Source organism: Choloepus didactylus, chromosome 4 (genome assembly GCF_015220235.1).
Source record: "Choloepus didactylus isolate mChoDid1 chromosome 4, mChoDid1.pri, whole genome shotgun sequence".
Taxonomy (NCBI): Eukaryota; Metazoa; Chordata; class Mammalia; order Pilosa; family Megalonychidae; genus Choloepus; species Choloepus didactylus.
Genome location: NC_051310.1, coordinates 39,442,822 through 39,461,144, shown reverse-complemented (window position 1 = coordinate 39,461,144; position 18,323 = coordinate 39,442,822). Strand labels below are relative to the sequence as shown.

The 18,323-nt window shown below is 32.7% G+C and overlaps 1 protein-coding gene across 12 annotated transcripts in view; it reads left to right on the top strand.

The window, feature by feature from the left end:
• PCNX1 (pecanex 1) overlaps positions 1-18,323 on the top strand; it is a 206,691-nt gene that overhangs the window by 77,363 nt on the left and 111,005 nt on the right. For 10 of the 12 annotated variants that reach the window (XM_037832388.1, XM_037832395.1, XM_037832394.1 and 7 more), the window contains 2 exons: positions 5,792-5,924; positions 11,205-11,389. The exons of the other annotated variants lie outside the window; for them this stretch is intronic. In XM_037832388.1, the coding sequence (XP_037688316.1) occupies positions 5,792-5,924; positions 11,205-11,389 (318 nt within the window). The remainder of the gene's footprint in view (positions 1-5,791; positions 5,925-11,204; positions 11,390-18,323) is intronic. 12 annotated transcript variants of the gene reach the window in all.

Here is an 18,323-nt window from a genome sequence, read left to right as displayed (position 1 = left end):
TTACAGCATCTAATATTTTAGTAATATGTATTTTGACCTTATTTTATGTCATATAACTAATCTTTTGATTTAGTCACATAACTGATTATTTTCATAGGCTTTCTTATCATTAATTAAGTTACTTTGGTTAAAATTGAATTTTGTCAATAATCTCTGGGATTGCTTAGGGAGGAAAAAAGTTTTGAGCTCAAACTAAGGTATTTTCTATTGTTGACCACTTATTTTTAAATTTAATTTTTCTTTTTAAATTATAAGGTATGTCTTTAATAATTTGTGGCTAATATGGCAAGAATAAAAAAGTATAGGCAAGTTATATAAGACAGAAAAGTGTCCTGCTTTTTTCTAGCCTGTATTATTTTTAAAAAATCATTTTCTTTTGGACCATTTAAACTTGCCCGCATGATTCAGTAATACTATTATTATAGCTATTTTCTGCATCAGTTATCAGATTTAAGGAACACACAGAGTGGACAAGTTTATGTTTGTTCAATTTTCTTTGTATCTTTTTCTGAATATCTTGACTTCGGTTTCTCCATTTGAAAACTGTTTTAAATATAATGTCTGGCTTATTATTCTGTAAGTGTGCAATAGAACCATATTATAATACTATTTATTAAGATAATCTTTTGTTACGGGAATATTGCTTTATCCGAAGAGAGTCTGAATCTTCTGGATAAATGGTTTGAGGGCTTTTGCTCTACATATAAATTGAAGATTTGGTATTTTGTACCCAAATATCACTGAACATTAGAAAGAAAAGGCAAAGACCACTGAACAGACAAATCTAAATTAAAGCTCTTGTACTTTACTAATAAATTTAATTTTCTACCCACTGGATGCTATTCCAAGTTGAGATGTTTTGTATAAGTAGCACCTTCCCAGTGGGGCATGGCATAGGCTTATTCATTAAGACCACAAATTACAACATAGTGTTGTTAGTTCAATGTGTAATCCTAGCTAATGTTAAAATAATTACTATAGTAAATAATGAAAAAAAAACAAAAAACGATGATGATTACAACAACAGTGGTATAGGGTCATTAAGTGAAGGGGCAAACTCTTTTTAATTTTAATAGTGGTTAAAGACATCCTGGTAGCATAACTTAATACTGTATTATAGTGTAATGTAGTAGTAAATATAATATGGGTGACCCTGATTCATTAAGAAAAGATTATATTATGTTTAATTTATTCTATGAAGAAAGCCTGGACTAAAAATAGCCTAGAATGCTCATTAAATGTAAAACAGGTTTTGGTGCTTCAGTTACTTGAAAAATTGTCTTCCCTAAGAATAACATCAACAGAAGAGGAATTTTATTGATGAAGTAAATAAATGTATAGAATTCCCCAAATCTGCTCATGCCTGGTTTCGTGAGAAGGAACAAATATTGTAGTGTTTTTCTTTCTAGTAATGGGGATTCTGGATAAGGAATCAAATGCTTACTTTTTAACACTGCCTCTAATTGCTGATTGAATACTCTGATAAGCCATTAAATTAAATGATTTGTAACATTGACATACCGTATTTCTTTCAGAAATTTTTTTGTAATCTGTGCCTCAATTTCCTCATACTGTATAACAGTAATAATAACTGGGCATGTCTCATGGTTAATTATCAGACTAATAAGCTGAGTGCTAATGAATGCTTTGTGAAATGTAGATTCATTATGTAAACTAAGGCACTGATGGCTTTTCATCATTTGTAAGGAAGTTTTCCTTTTCAAATATATATCACTTCAAACATATGCTCTTCACTAATGACCCCTTATTAGGTGAAGCTCATGAAAATAAATGCAGAATTGTATCTTGAGTGCAATTTTCTGTGAGAGGGTCAAGACTGTCAGTATATTTTAGCCAGTTCTCAAGGGATTAAAAACAGTTGGGCACCACTGATGAAACTAAGTAATTCTTGACTCCGGAGTATCCTTTCATTTCTTGAAAGCATACCATCTACCCAGGTATATTTGTTTGGCTTCTAGGATTGTGGAAAATATCAGTAGGGACCTGTAATTCTCTTTAACTACTGATATAGCTAATAATTTTGTTTTTGTCTGTTGTTGTATGCTTAGTTGTCACAAAGAGTAGTCCTTTAAAATGTTTTCACAAACGGAAATTATTTTAATTTGGAATTGATCCTTAGAAGTTGTTCAGAAGATTCTCTCTGTTCTTTGACCTCCCAAAAGATGATTCTTGTGAACTTTTGTTTTTGTATTAGAATAAAATCCTTGCATGCTGATATTGAGCATCATTCTTGGCTGACATGGACACTAAGAACTTAGAAAGGGAAAAGATGTTTAGATAAATGGATTTCCTACCTAGGTTTAGTATTGCTACTCTAATATTTCTTTCAGATCCTCTTTTGAAAAAATCATTTGAATGTTCATTTCTTTACATAGTAATTTCACTCCTAAGTGAAGTAATAAAAATAGTTTTTACTTTGGCGTACATTTTAGAATGTTGGCAAATACATTTTATTTTTCTTAGATATATGCATGCTTATTTGTTTCATATTTTGGTCTTCTGTCTTTAAGTTCCTGGTTACATTTTGCTTGTTTTATTTCAGGACACCAAAATACACATTTTAATTTTCATTATCTTCCCCAAACTACTCCTTCTCACAATAAACCTTCCCACTGAGAATAACACTTTTCTTAGTTTCTACTATGTAAATTTTTATTAATTCATTTTATAGCAATTGAGTAATAACAAGAGACCAGATGTTACATATGAATCATTTCACTAAGCAAGCAGCTGTATGACTGACATTCTTTTCAGTGGCATCTTTATCTGTCCACATTTATGCTCTCAACTTTGAAATTTTTGAGATATATATTTTTTCTTTAGAATTTAAACAATCCTTACCACCTACCTCATCAATTTTGCTCTTTTATGCATCCCAGCCCTCTGAAAGTATATTGGTGCCTTTAATACTTTCCCTGTTTTCATTCACAGAGTGAAACGAACTGATGGGCTATTGTGTGAATACTTCCAAATAAAAATAAATAGTTGCACTAAAATAATTCAGTATAAATACATAGAATTTTCCTTAACTCATTGAGATAAATGGGAAGTAATTGCTGAGGAAGGACATGAATATTGTGGATTTTACTTTTTTAGAATAGATCTTTAGGAATAGATCAGTCCACAGTTGTTTGAAATGTCTTAGGGTGTCTGTGCCTTGTCCATTAATTGCACTTAGGCATTCAGTAAGTGTTTAAACTTAATTGAGTTATAGTATCACTACCTCAGAAGTAAAGAGCCAAATCAATTTATCTGAAGGTCCCTCTTAAATTTGGTATGATTGTAAATTCAGTCCTATGAAGTATTCTGAACAAAAATAAAGAAAAGATTAGAAAGTCAAGACTGTTGTAGTTTTTAAAAAATACAAAAATACATGAAAAAATATAAAATTGTCTAAATATATGTCCTAGGAAGTATTTGATACTTGTCATTCATGGTTTTTTGAATCACTTAAGTGTTTGTGATTTTTGTATCCTTTACTTACACATGCATAAAACTTAGCTGTACCTAATGATGATGGAAAAAGTGCTAAATTTGCACTATTTGTATTTTGTATTCTCTATTAAACTTATTTTGTTCTCTAGTTTTACGAAGTATGTTTTAAAAATATTTGTCTCCTCTGTAGTTCCCTAGTTAAAAGATTTTTTTTTCTTTTATGAAGTATTCAGAGTTTATTACAGTTAATTGTGGATTTTCATTAAGTGTGACTATAACTTATATGATTGTGTATGCTTACAGTAAATTATTTTAAGGTTTAAGGGCACTTCTTTTCCTTGGCTGTAATGGACCTTGACCGCCACTGGACCTTATTCCAAATAGGCATGTTCTGTATAAGTGGCACATTCCCAATGGAGCATGGTTTAATCTTATTCATTGGGACCACAAATTAAGGCATAGTGTTTTCAGTTGAATGTGTGATCCTAGCTGTTAAAGTAGTTGCTATAGTAGATATTGAAACATCATTTAACAATAGTTATTTACACCTTGAGTATTATAGTGGGCAACCTAGACATTAATTATGACTCCATTTTAATATAATACATTGTTCAATGGATGCTTCAACTTTCATCTTAATGTATTTCCAAGACTATTAGGAAACTATAAACTGACAGTAGTCTGTTACAACTATGTAATATAAATCTTCAGTATAACTTTACAAAATGTCTTGAATTGAATTTTAAAATAGTGATTTAAATTCCATTCCCTGACTTAACCATACTAGTATCTTAAGAATTGTGAACAGGAACACAAATCATTCATCTAATTTTTCATTTCTTCTCTCAAGTAGCTTGTTTGCTTCTTTGCTTTGATTCACCATTCATCCCAAAGATTTCCTGCCAATGTATATTTCCTCCCTTATAACCATGCTGGATGCAGTTTTTAATGAGTTTTATTGAAGTCGTGATGATTAGGAATAGGCAAAATATAAAATGTGATTTGTAGATTGTGGTAACAAAAAGGCAGCCTTGACTTTCTAAATCAGCAGTGTTCAATACAGCTGTCCATGATGATGGAAATATTGTTATCTGCACTTGTCCAGTATGGTAGTCACTAGCTACATGTGGTTATTGAGGACTTGAGATATGGCTAGTGCACCTGAGGAATTGAATTTTAAATTTTATTTAATTTTGAATTTAAATAGCCACATATGGCCATTGGCTATCTTTTTGGACAGGAGTTCTATATGCCCAAATTTAATCAACATCATTTCTTCCCATTGGGCATATATAATTTTTTTCATTTGTAGTTTTTATTCCATAAGTAACAGCTTTTTCCAATTTAAGGGAATTTTCATGTGTTTAGAAAGAATGTTCCTGCCCTGATTTGTTTCATCTTTATTCCCATTTAGTATCAAACTATCCTTTCTCGGATTCCCCAAATATTCAAATCACTAGGGAACACAATGGTTTTTATATCGAAATGGTTGAAATCATTTTTTATTTTACTTTAGAAACCTGTATCGGTCAATTACTGTAGTTTTGTAAAATTTTATGTAATTCTATTAAACTGTTGTGATTTTCTGATTTTTGCATACTTGGTTTTAGTATTTACTTCATTATTTTTGGATTACGGTATAACTTTCTAAACTTACCATTTTATTGATATTTGCTTCCTAACTTAAGAGAGGACCAGTGTAAGGGGCATAGAATTGAATAAGGTTTGGTGCCAGCGAAGTACCTTGCAGTTAAAATATATTCATGTACTCTTGAATTGAACATTTAATAAACTAGTTGTGTAATCTAGCAGTGGTTTCATTTAAGACTGCTAAAATTGAGGCACAGGGCAATGTTAGATATACTTTTTATTTCTGCCTTACTCCTAGGTATCAAAAATGAAGTACTATCTTTGCTGTTTTTACTACCCTCATGAGAGAAATTAATGCCCCATTACTGTTAGTAGAAACTAACAGGTATTGTACTGTTAATGTGACTTAATTAAGAGGTAACAGAAGAATATGGAATTAAATAAATGAGACTTTCAGGAAAAGATTTAAAACAACAGGGATCTTAAAATAGGAAACTGAAATTGAAGAGAGATGATGAGGCCAGATGAAAGATTAGAAACATTATTTTTAAAGAAGCAATTAATTATCTTTAAATAAATGACACTTTTTTTGTGTGTTATCTGATACAAGAGCTTAAGGGTGTACATATGAAGACAGTTTGGATTAGACAACTTCCCTTGATCAATGAGGGTGGGAAGGACAGGCTCAGCTGCCGTTTACATTATGACCTAGGCTCCTATTTGACCTAAGTCTGTCTTAATGCAGCAGCACAGGCCAGCGAGGAGGCGGTGTCATTTCGCCGTGAACGCAGCACATTTAGGCGCCAGGCAGTTCGGCGCCGGCACAATGCAGGGAGTAACCCTACCCCTCCTACATTGCTCATCGGATCACCCCTAAGGTATGGTATTTTAAAATTCCACCAAGTTTAGCATGCATGTAAAAGACCTTCTAACCTGTTCTGTCAATGCCAAAAAAGCATTTGAGTAGCCTGCTTTCTTTTTTTTAATCTTTGTCTCTCTTAGGTTTTCTATGCATGTGACCATCAGCCTATTGCTTTATGCATGCCTTGTATTGCACTATTTGAACAAAATTGGTTTAGCCAATTTTAAATTACAAAACCACATTAGGGCAGTTATACAAATGTAAACAGAGGCCTTAAATCAGCTTTTCATATTATTTTACTCTAAATTAATAATACAAATACAGTATCTTTCCCAAAATCTTGACAGTATTCAATATGAACAAATATGGGACAGAGTAGTGAGCTTGTTGAAGAATAACAGATCATTGATCTCAGCTTGATAAGCTAGTTTGATTATTTATTTCATTATAATATGATATATTTTCTTTTATATTGCTTTAAAAATGGTATCTTATTTCATAATCACCAGGACATGGAACTAAAATACTTAATTTATGGCAAAGTATGGTCAATTGGGTATATTTTTTTATATACATTTATGTTGAATTTCTCAACGACTATATTGTACTAAACAAAAACATTTCTATTCTGTCTAGGATTCCTAATTAAGAGAGAATCCTTTTATAAAATTGGGAATTATTTTCCATTAAAATTTTAGTATTATTATTCATAATTGTGTCAAATTTAAGAGTCCATGCCTTGAACTAGAAATGTAAAATCTATTCAAAAGACTTTTAGTTCATTTTAAGACTACAAATAAGGACCTATATACTTTACATGTGCTTGATTAAGCACTCCATGTATTATACTGTATACGTTTATCAATCTCTATGTTTAAAGGCACTATTATCCAAATTATTTTTCTACCCACATTTTAATTTGAAATAAAAAAGGAAGAGCATTTGATGAAATAAGTGTTATTGATTGCATAGCAGGTCAGAAGTGATAAACACCTTTCATTGCTAAAACCTTGTTCTTGACAGTAACAAATTCCTTATTTCTTTTAAGTATTGTCTTAATTTATATTCCCCTGGGATTTAAGACTTGATTATTTTTTCAGGATTTTGCAGTATAAGAAGAGACTTCATCTTTAGTATTCCTAATTATTCCTGAAGTAATACTTAATTCTGTTAAGAGTAGTATGGATTAGTATTTAAAATACAAAAATGGTGAGGCAACCATTAAAAGAAACGTTGGGTTTAGAAACCTTTCCTGAGCACCTTTGCTTTTTGTGAACCCTCCTCTTCTATTTCCCATCTACTTCCCTTCCTTTGTTGCTTGAAGGAAATTTTCTTTCTGATGATGGATTTGGGGCATGGTCCCAACAGGCCGAAGGGGCTCAGTGTTTCATTATACTTTTCCTGTTTTGTTTCTAACCTCTTCTTTTGCCCCTTGAATAATACTTGCCATAGACACCTTTGCTTTCCTGTTCACTCCATGTTGATATTTCAGTAAACTTTTTTTTTTTTAACCTTCTCTTTTTAGTCTTTAAAATCTTTACATCTTCTTAATGGCCTGCTGGATCTTTACTCACTAGACAAATGTACACAAATTAGGTTTTTCTCACCTGGTGGAATATTGAAGAGCTGTTTCCTACTTCAGCATATCATGTAGTATTTTCCCATGTTTTTCTAGGGTTTTAAAAACATCATGGTTCAGATGAGGTTATGGTATGAAGCTTGTTTGTAAAGACTCCAAATTAGAATTTTTGGAAAGTAGTCTTGCAGCAGTCAGCATGTAGTTTTTGTAGAAGTTCCAGGGTATTTCCAGTACAAAGGTTGCGTTTATCTTAAATAAGCTGACCTCATACTGGAATGAAGTAAGATAAAACTTAGTTGGGAGGAATTAGGAACACCAGTTTATTATAATCATCTTTTATAGTTGCAGAGATAATCATATAAAGTATATCACTGTTATTTCTCAGTGTGAGTTGCAGAATAATAATCTCATTTTTAAAGAAACATAGGATGTCATGGTCATGCAAAATTTGAAAAACTTGTCAAAAAGAAATGGAATAGATGTGGGAATGCTTAATATTAGAATACTATCTCAATACTAGTAAAACCTAATTTAATTTGAACTTTAATGAATGGCTTAAGTAATTTATGATCTGAAAAGCACCAAGGCTCTTGTGCAACTTGGTAAAATACATGTCCCCAAGGATTGGGAGTGAATCATCGATGTCTCCACAAAGAGAATTGGCATGTATTTTATAATGCCATTATAATAAGTAGTTTCACAATTATTTTGAAAAGTGTATTTTTCATTAAGATAACCTTGCAGGTAGGTTTTGTAGTCCCTTGCTAATTCTTCCCAGTTACTGGAGATAAAAATGAAGACAAATACCTGAAACTTTTGTAATACTAATATTGAGTCATAATTGCAGTTCTATATTTATCTGTGTTTGTTTATCTTAATGTATCTTTTGGAACTTTTAATAGGCTGGAATGAAAAAATAACATCAGCGCATTTTGTGGAAGGGGAGTAAAGCTTGAATGTTTTCTCAGATTTATTTTTAAAGATATAAGATTGAGAGATCTGTGATAAAGTAAGGTCATAATAATAACTGAGAGTCCATGATTAGACATTTGTAGGAATCATTTTGTGGTGATCAGGAATGAATCCACCAAATATTTGTTGTTCATGTAGTATTTTCAAGACACTATTTTGGGTGCTCTGAAAATCTGTACCTGCATGGGAATAATGTGGTCATACTCTTAGAGTTTACATTTTAGTTGAGGATACACATACAAAGATAACTAATAGTATAAGGCAGAATGTGTGAAATACCAAATCAGTGGTACAGGGGAAGGACAGACCAAAAGCAAATTTATTTTTCTATAATTCAAATCAGAACTGTTAATTATTACTAAGATTGCATGTCAGTTACATGCTATTGATATTCAATGGTTACACACCTAAATTTCTACCTTTCCTTTTTCCTGTGTTGTAAAATAGTTGTTAACTTTCCTCAAAAGTGGGAGTTCTGACATATAATTAATACTGTAAACAAGATTAATTAATGCTTATTATTAATTAGCTTAAAATAAAGTGCCACCTCTAGGAATATGTTTCCCAACACTTTCCTCAAAAGTGGCTTGTTATCATTGAAGGACTTTCAGCATAGGAATTCAAGGGGCATAAACATTTCATGTCTGGCTTTTGATGTTCAAAAACTTGACATTTACAACGATGTAGATTTTAGCAAGTTTCCTTTGTTTTTTCTAGAGCTGGTTTTTATGCATTGCCTAATATTTTAAAAACCTTTTCATATATTTGGATATTTATTGTGCCTCTCTGTTTGATTCATATATTCTCAAATATGTTCATCTTAAAATACATTTAACTGCTATATAGCACATTTATGACTTTAAATGAAAAAGTTGATAGAAAAATTCACTGAGTACATATTCTGTAAAATTCTGCAGATTTCTCAATCTCTAGGAACACACTGCTTGAATCATTTCCTTATCATTTTCTTTACCATTTCTCTTCCTTGTGAGATTTGTTCATTTTGATGACGTTTATGGTTAAGTTTGGATACTGTCTGAGGAAAATACACAGATACCAACATATCTGATTATATTAATTCTCAAGATCATCTCTTGGTTTATTTGTTGTACCAAGACTCTAGTGCGAAGAAGTTATTAAATAAATACTTTTATAGTTATGGCTTAAAAAATGCAGGAAAGATCAACAAATCAACATTTTTCAGACATGCTTTTTTCATGTGTTGCACATATTCCTATGCTCTCCTGAGCATGTATAGAATGTTTTTCATTGGCTCTGAAAGATGCCTGAAAAATTAATGTTCCAGGCAGCATTGTTCCATAGAACTTACTGTGAAGGTAGAAATGGTCAATACTGTCAATATTGTAGCCAGTAGCTACTAACTACTGCTGACTACAGCAGCTAGTAGCTACTATTCAGTATGGTACGTATTATACTATATGTGGCTTTTGAGCACTTGAAATGCTCAAGTGTGACTAAGGTTCTAAATTTTTAATTAATTTAAATTTAAATAGCCACACATTGCTATTGAATTGGATAGTGCAGTTCCTGAGCATATTCTGTTGCCATAACCACAGGATTAAGTAATATATAAAATATTTTCTGCATAGCCTTTTATTTCATGTTTATTTCAAATTGTATTTCCCTTTTCAGTATACAGCAGATGAGTTTTTTCTTTTATAAGTATCAGAAAAAGTATCACATTGAATTCAGAGGATTAAATAGAAGTTGATATTTATGAAAAATAAGTAGCTGAAGTAATGCTCTTCTCTATTTTTTCTAAGAGGTCTAATTTAGTGCAGACTCCAGGTTTTTTCAAAGTAAATTTAACTTGACATAATGCAGAGGTGCATTGAACATTGTGTTCAGAATGATGTATAATTATACTTGAAATAATAAATTTATCATAAAGCAATAAGTTTCTTAAAATTGTTATAAATTAAAAGAAAAATAAGAGTCTTTTAATATCCCTTGAGAAATCACTGGCTTTCACATTGTTTTCAAGGTTTTCTAGTATGATGGATCCTTGTTAATGAGACTACAGTATGGATTAGAATTAACAAAATTTGTAAAGAGAACATAATTACTGTTAACTGTGGCCTTATTTCAGAATTATGTAGGCCTTTCATACGTAACACTTTATGTTTTATAAATTCTTCTGCCATCATCCCAATGGCCATTTAAATTCCTTTGGTTGCATCAGTGTTTTTGTTATTTTGGTCCTCTTGCATTAATTTGTGATTTTCTTCTGATTCAACATTGTCATCTTGTTGCATTTGATAAAGACTCTCTGGTTTTCAAGTGCATAAAAATGTTGTTTTATTGTGAATTTGAGATGCCAGAATATTTGAAAGAACAATTCTAGAATTATTACAAAGCAGTGAATAAAAGTGTATATTTAACTTAAAAAAATAGTGTTTTGTTTGTTGGGAACCAGTTAGAACCTACATGTATTGAATGATTCTTCGCTGCTTTCTGTTTCCTTATACTAGATCTTAGTTGGATTGAGGTAGGAAAAAATTACAGATTGATTGACTTAACAAATATGCATTAAATGTTTACTGTGTTCACTCGGTTCATGATTTATAGGATCATCAGATTTAAGCCAGCAGTATAATCTGTATATTTTACAAAGCTTGTTGGCTCTTTCTTAGGTTACTGAAACTTTTTCGATATTGACTTCATTCTAGCTATTGTTTTCTTTATTCTTCCCTGTAATTCTGCCCAATCCATGTTTTTTCCTAGCCTTCAAGATGGTCAACAAGGCCAGCAGTCCACAGTCCAGGTCAAAGTCCAGTCCCGCCCCCCTTCCCAGGCTGCAGTGCTCAGTGCTAGTGCCTCCTTGCTGGTGAGAAATGGGAGTGTCCACTTAGAAGCATCACATGACAATGCATCTGCTGTAGGCGGTAGCAGTTTGCACGATGAACTTGGTATGCAGGCCTTATGTAATTTTGGTGATAGAAAATTTTAATGCAGCAGATAATGGATAATGATGATATCTTTTTTCAGGTAGCTTCATTTCAGAACTATGCATACAAGTAGTTTTTATCGGATTTACCCTGTGTGTAAGGAAAATCTGACTTTTGTTTTTTCCTCTTCTGTTTTTTTCTATTCTTATCCTACATTCCCTTTTGAGCATGTCCATTATTAATAAGTAGTTAAAAGTATTAATGTTCATGTTTTTTTAGTGTTCTTTTACAATGATTTTGGCAATTCTTTTATACTAAGGCATTTGTACCATGTGGGAAAATGTTGGGTTTTATTTTTTTGGATGATTTTATCTAAACCTTAATTTCTTTATCATTGTGCTCATAAGAAAAGGAAAAATGTTTTCTAATGGTCTGTGACTATAGAATCTTTCTTTGAGATATTCTGTATTTCAAAATCCATGCCCAGCACCTGAAGTAGGATTTAGTGCAATTCAAAATGCAATACTCTGAGAACATCATGGCTGTATACTAGTATCAAATAATAACTTCATAAAGCTTAAAAAATTTTTTCTGTTATTACTTCTATAAGTAGCTATATAAATTATTAAATAATTCTCAGAGGAAGGGTGTAGTTTGTAACCTCAGTAATGCATATCCACCAAATATTTGTTTTGTGCATTATTTAAGGACAGTATTTTATACTACTTTGGTTTCTACTTCTCTGTACAGTTTAGTTTTTTTGTGCTCAGAATGCAGATTAATAATGATTTAAGTAAATATAATGAGGACAAAAATCTTGTTATTCAAAAATACGGATTTGAAAGCATAACTTCTCTTGTGATTTTGTTTTATCTGTGTTATAATTGCCTTTTATGTATAAAGATGCTTTGACTACAAGGATATGTGGTGTAAAATGCTCAAATTAGTATAATAAAATTTTCATATGCTATCTATTCATTGACTCTTTTCCCATTACATGAAAACCCTTAATTGGTTAAATAGATATTAATATATATGTAGATAGCATATTGATGAAAATAACTATCTTTAACAAATCTTACAGTCATTTGTAAATGGTCATCTAAGATATTTATAATGTTAGACTGTATGGTGACTTCTAAAAAAAGAGGAGAAGGCAATAAAACCTTTTAATTTTAAAATGTGGATGCTTTCAAATTTATAAGGAGAGGTAAGGAAGTCTGTGTAAAGAGGGTGCTTAAGAGAGACTAGGGTGGACTTTAGTTAGCTACTTGCTTTGATTTAAAGCAGTGATACTTTTTTAGTTGCAAATATACTCAGTCAAGTAATAATATCTTTGTATTAATACCTGTTCAGGTGTTCCTAGTGACAGAGTTGCATTCATTTGTGATATAAAATTAAAGACACCATCACCATTGCCCACTGGTTTTATGGTAATAGCTTAACTAAAAGACTTCATTTTGATCCATTTTAGATCAAGTGTAAAATGAAACAGTAGGTAATTTTTCTCTATAGAGATTCTTAGTTTGCTCAAAAAACTTGCTAAGCAACCTTTAATTGTGAAGTCACAACCTAAGGCTACGTGTAGATTATTGAAAATATGTACATATAAACTCTTTTGCTAGTTATGAAGATAAAAAGCCTTTTGTGATTGTAAGTGACTAGCATCTACTGGTGGATATTCGGGATGTTCTCTTCAAACTTGAATTTTATCTTTTGTTTAACTGCCTTTTGATATCTAGTTCTTGACATGTGGTAGCTGAAGTCTAACTAATTGGATGCTTAGTAATAATTAACATAAAACAAGCAATCAGTGGAAAGAGTTTGCCTGTTCCATAGCAAATAAAGTTGGCCAAAAAAGATTCTGAAAATGAATTGCAGCAGAACTTAAAGGAATTGAGAAACTGATTTCTGTGATACATCCCACTGCAATGTTTTGTTGCATGGAGTAATTTTCTGAGTGATTTCAACAAGCAGTAGTAAGATTATTTTGTGTGAGAGAATTTAAGTATTATATGCTGAAATATTTTGACGTTAGCCATGATATTCCCTAAACGTATGGAGTATTTCCAAAGAATTGTTTCCTCCCAAGGTTAGCTGCTTTAATTGAAAAATTTTAACGATACAATTTTTACTTGTGGAAGTGTGTACATATAATACATTTATATATATACTCATTCATACATATGTATATACACATGCATATATATGCAAAAATACATATATGCACAATGCATATTAGTAATAATTGTGTATTTACTTTGATTTCCATGCACACTTAGTAAAAAAAGGTTCCAATGACATAAATGAAAGATAGGTTTTGAAGTTAATATCTTTGAAAAGGAAATTTCTCAAGACCTTCAGTATAACATGTTCTTCTTTTTTAAAAGACCAAATCTTAAAGATTCATGTCCTAATCAGGCTTTTATTGAACTTATTTGCCTTTAATTTCATAAAGCTTTCTGAAATAAACTGCAATTATACTAAATAAGTCAAGCTATAACTTAATGCCCAGAGTCATATAAGAGACTCTGAATTCAGTAGTCTCAAAGTTCTGTAACTATGGAGGTTTTCGTAAAATTTGGAAATCACTTCTGAGTGATTAGTATTAGTTCTGGCTTCCTCTTTTGCAAATTGGACTAACAAATCAATGCAATGATGAAACAAGCTATTATAACCTCATAACATGTAGTATAGCATCTTAAAGGAAATGTTCTGGATACAGTCAGATGAAACAGTGAAATTTGCCTGTGTTCTTTTTTTTTTTTTTTTTTTTAATCTTCATTTTATTGAGATATATTCACATACCACGCAGTCATACAAAACAAATCGTACATTCGATTGTTCACAGTACCATTACATAGTTGTACATTCATCACCTAAATCAATCCCTGACACCTTCATTAGCACACACACAAAAATAACAAGAATAATAATTAGAGTGAAAAAGAGCAATTGAAGTAAAAAAGAACACGGGTACCTTTGTCTGTTTGTTTCCTTCCCCTATTTTTCTACTCATCCATCCATAAACTAGACAAAGTGGAGTGTGGTCCTTATGGCTTTCCCAATCGCATTGTCACCCCTCATAAGCTACATTTTTATACAACTGTCTTCGAGATTCATGGGTTCTGGGTTGTAGTTTGATAGTTTCAGGTATCCACCACCAGCTACCCCAATTCTTTAGAAACTAAAAAGGGTTGTCTAAATTGTGCATAAGAGTGCCCACCAGAGTGACCACTCGGCTCCTTTTGGAATCTCTCTGCCACTGAAGCTTATTTCATTTCCTTTCACATCCCCCGGAAGCACTCTTTTGAGTGATTTTATAAGTACTCAAATATGAGGCAACTCACTCTTTTCTGAGATATATTTTTTCAAGGGAAAAAAATGTATCTTATATTTGATCATATATAGTAATCTTGAGTGGTTAATCAGGAGAGATTTCAAAGGTTTTTTAGTCTTGCTTATTCCATATTTTCATTTCCCCTGTTTTTTGATTATATCACTATTTTCATTGTATTTACAAAATTTGATACACAAAGCCCCAACTGTCACTCAGGTAAATCTCTGGATTTGCATGGGGTTGATGGGAAATTTCCTTTATGCACTGTTGTGCTGTTTAAATTTTACCCATGTTCAGGTGTTACTTTTTTAATTAACCTACATCGGACAATATTTTAAAAGAAAAAACTAATATTTAACAGAAGGCAGCTAGGTTCTGCTTTGACCTTGGAGCAATTAGCTTGATGACTAACATTTGGTGGAGTGCAGCAAGAAAAATGTAGGGCAGGGAGAGAAAAGGAATAACAGATGAGACAAAACTGATGTTAGTCAACTGTCAAGTTCTCAGAGTGTGATAGATACAACATATATATATTATTCTTGATTTTTGAGAGGGAAATTTGGAAATATAAATTTTATTTCTAAGTTATATAGAGAGGAATCATTAACTCCATATTCTTTTTTTTTTTTAATCATTTTATTGAGATATATTCACATACCACGCAGTCATACAAAACAAATCATACTTTCGATTGTTTACAGTACCATTACATAGTTGTACATTCATCACCTAAATCAATCCCTGACACCTTCATTAGCACACACACAAAAATAACAAGAATAATAATTAGAGTGAAAAAGAGCAATTGAAGTAAAAAAGAACACTGGGTACCTTTGTCTGTTTGTTTCCTTCCCCTATTTTTCTACTCATCCATCCATAAACTAGACAAAGTGGAGTGTGGTCCTTATGGCTTTCCCAATCCCATTGTCACCCCTCATAAGCTACATTTTTTATACATCTGTCTTCGAGATTCATGGGTTCTGGGTTGTAGTTTGATAGTTTCAGGTATCCACCACCAGCTACCCCAATTCTTTAGAACCTAAAAGGGTTGTCTAAAGTGTGCTTAAGAGTGCCCACCAGAGTGACCTCTCGGCTCGTTTTGGAATCTCTCTGCCACTGAAGCTTATTTCATTTCCTTTCACATCCCCCTTTTGGTCAAGAAGATGTTCTCCGTCCCACGATGCCGGGTCTACATTCCTCCCCGGGAGTCATATTCCACGTTGCCAGGGAGATTCACTCCCCTGGGTGTCTGATCCCACGTAGGGGGGAGGGTAGTGATTTCACCTTTCAAGTTGGCTTAGCCAGAGAGAGAGGGCCACATCTGAGCAACAAAGAGGCATTCAGGAGGAGACTCTTAGGCACAAATATAGGGAGGCCTAGCCTCTCCTTTGCAGCAACCGTCTTCCCAAGGGTAAAAGTTATGGTAGAGGGCTCAACCCATCAAACCACCAGTCCCCTATGTCTGTGGTCATGTTAGCAACCATGGAGGTGGGGTAGGCGAATACCCCTGCATTCTCCACAGGCTCCTCAAGGGGGCACTACATCATTTTTTTTTTCCTTGTTTTTCTTTCTTTTTTTTTTTTAACTTTCCCTTCTTTTTTAAATCAACTGTATGAAAAAAAAAGTTAAAAAGAAAACAAACATACAATAAAAGAACATTTCAAAGAGACCATAACAAGGGAGTAAGAAAAAGACAACTAACCTAAGATAACTGCTTAACTTCCAACATGTTCCTACTTTACCCCAAGAAAGTTACATAATATAGCAACCTTTCTGTGAACTTGTTCCTACTATATCCATCAGAAATTAACAGACCATAGTCATTTCTGGGCATCCCCAGAATGTTAAAAAGCTTATCTGTTCTTCTTGGATTATTGTTCCCCCCTTCCTTAATTACTCTCTACTGCTAGTTCCCCTACATTCTACATTATAAACCATTTGTTTTACATTTTTCAAAGTTCACATTAGTGGTAGCATATAATATTTCTCTTTTTGTGCCTGGCTTATTTCACTCAGCATTATGTCTTCAAGGTTCATCCATGTTGTCATATGTTTCACGAGATCGTTCCTTCTTACTGACGCGTAGTATTCCATCGTGTGTATATACCACATTTTATTTATCCACTCATCTGTTGAAGGACATTTGGGTTGTTTCCATCTCTTGGCAATTGTGAATAATGCTGCTATGAACATTGGCGTGCAGATATCTGTTCGTGTCACTGCTTTCCGATCTTCCGGGTATATACCGAGAAGTGCAATCGCCGGATCGAATGGTAGCTCTATATCTAGTTTTCTAAGGAACTGCCAGACTGACTTCCAGAGTGGCTGAACCATTATACAGTCCCACCAACAGTGAATGAGAGTTCCAATTTCTCCACATCCCCTCCAGCATTTGTAGTTTCCTGTTTGTTTAATGGCAGCCATTCTAACCGGTGTTAGATGGTATCTCATTGTGGTTTTAATTTGCATCTCTCTAATAGCTAGTGAAGCTGAACATTTTTTCATGTGTTTCTTGGCCATTTGTATTTCCTCTTCAGAGAACTGTCTTTTCATATCTTTTGCCCATTTTATAATTGGGCTGTCTGTACTATTGTCATTGAGTTGTAGGATTTCTTTGTATATGCAAGATATCAGTCTTTTGTCAGATAAATGGTTTCCAAAAATTTTTTTCCCATTGAGTTGGCTGCCTCTTTACCTTTTTGAGAAATTCCTTTGAGGTGCAGAAACTTCTAAGCTTGAGGAGTTCCCATTTATCTATTTTCTCTTTTGTTGCTTGTGCTTTGGGTGTAAAGTCTAGGAAGTGGCCGCCTAATACAAGGTCTTGAAGATGTTTTCCTACATTATCTTCTAGGAGTTTTATGGTACTTTCTTTTATATTGAGATCTTTGGTCCATTTTGAGTTAATTTTTGTGTAGGGGGTGAGGTAGGGGTCCTCTTTCATTCTTTTGGATATGGATATCCAACTCTCCCAGCCCCATTTGTTGAAAAGACCATTATGACTCAGTTCAGTGACTTTGAGGGCCTTATCAAAGATCAGTCGGCCATAGATCTGAGGGTCTATCTCTGAATTCTCAATTCGATTCCATTGATCTATATGTCTATCTTTGTGCCAGTACCATGCTGTTTTGGCAACTGTGGCTTTATAATAAGCTTCAAAGTCAGGGAGTGTAAGTCCTCCCACTTCGTTTTTCTTTTTTAGAGTGTCTTTAGCAATTCGAGGCATCTTCCCTTTCCAAATAAATTTGATAACTAGCTTTTCCAAGTCTGCAAAGTAGGTTGTTGGAATTTTGATTGGGATTGCATTGAATCTGTAGATGAGTTTGGGTAGAATTGACATCTTAATGACATTTAGCCTTCCTATCCATGAGCATGGAATATTTTTCCATCTTTTAAGGTCCCCTTCTATTTCTTTTAGTAGAGTTATGTAGTTTTCTTTGTATAGGTCTTTTACATCTTTGGTTAAGTTTATTCCTAGGTACTTGATTTTTTTAGTTGCTATTGAAAATGGTATCTTTTTCTTGAGTGTCTCTTCAGTTTGTTCGTTTCTAGCATATAGAAACATTACTGACTTATGTGCATTAATCTTGTACCCCACTATTTTGCTAAATTTGTTTA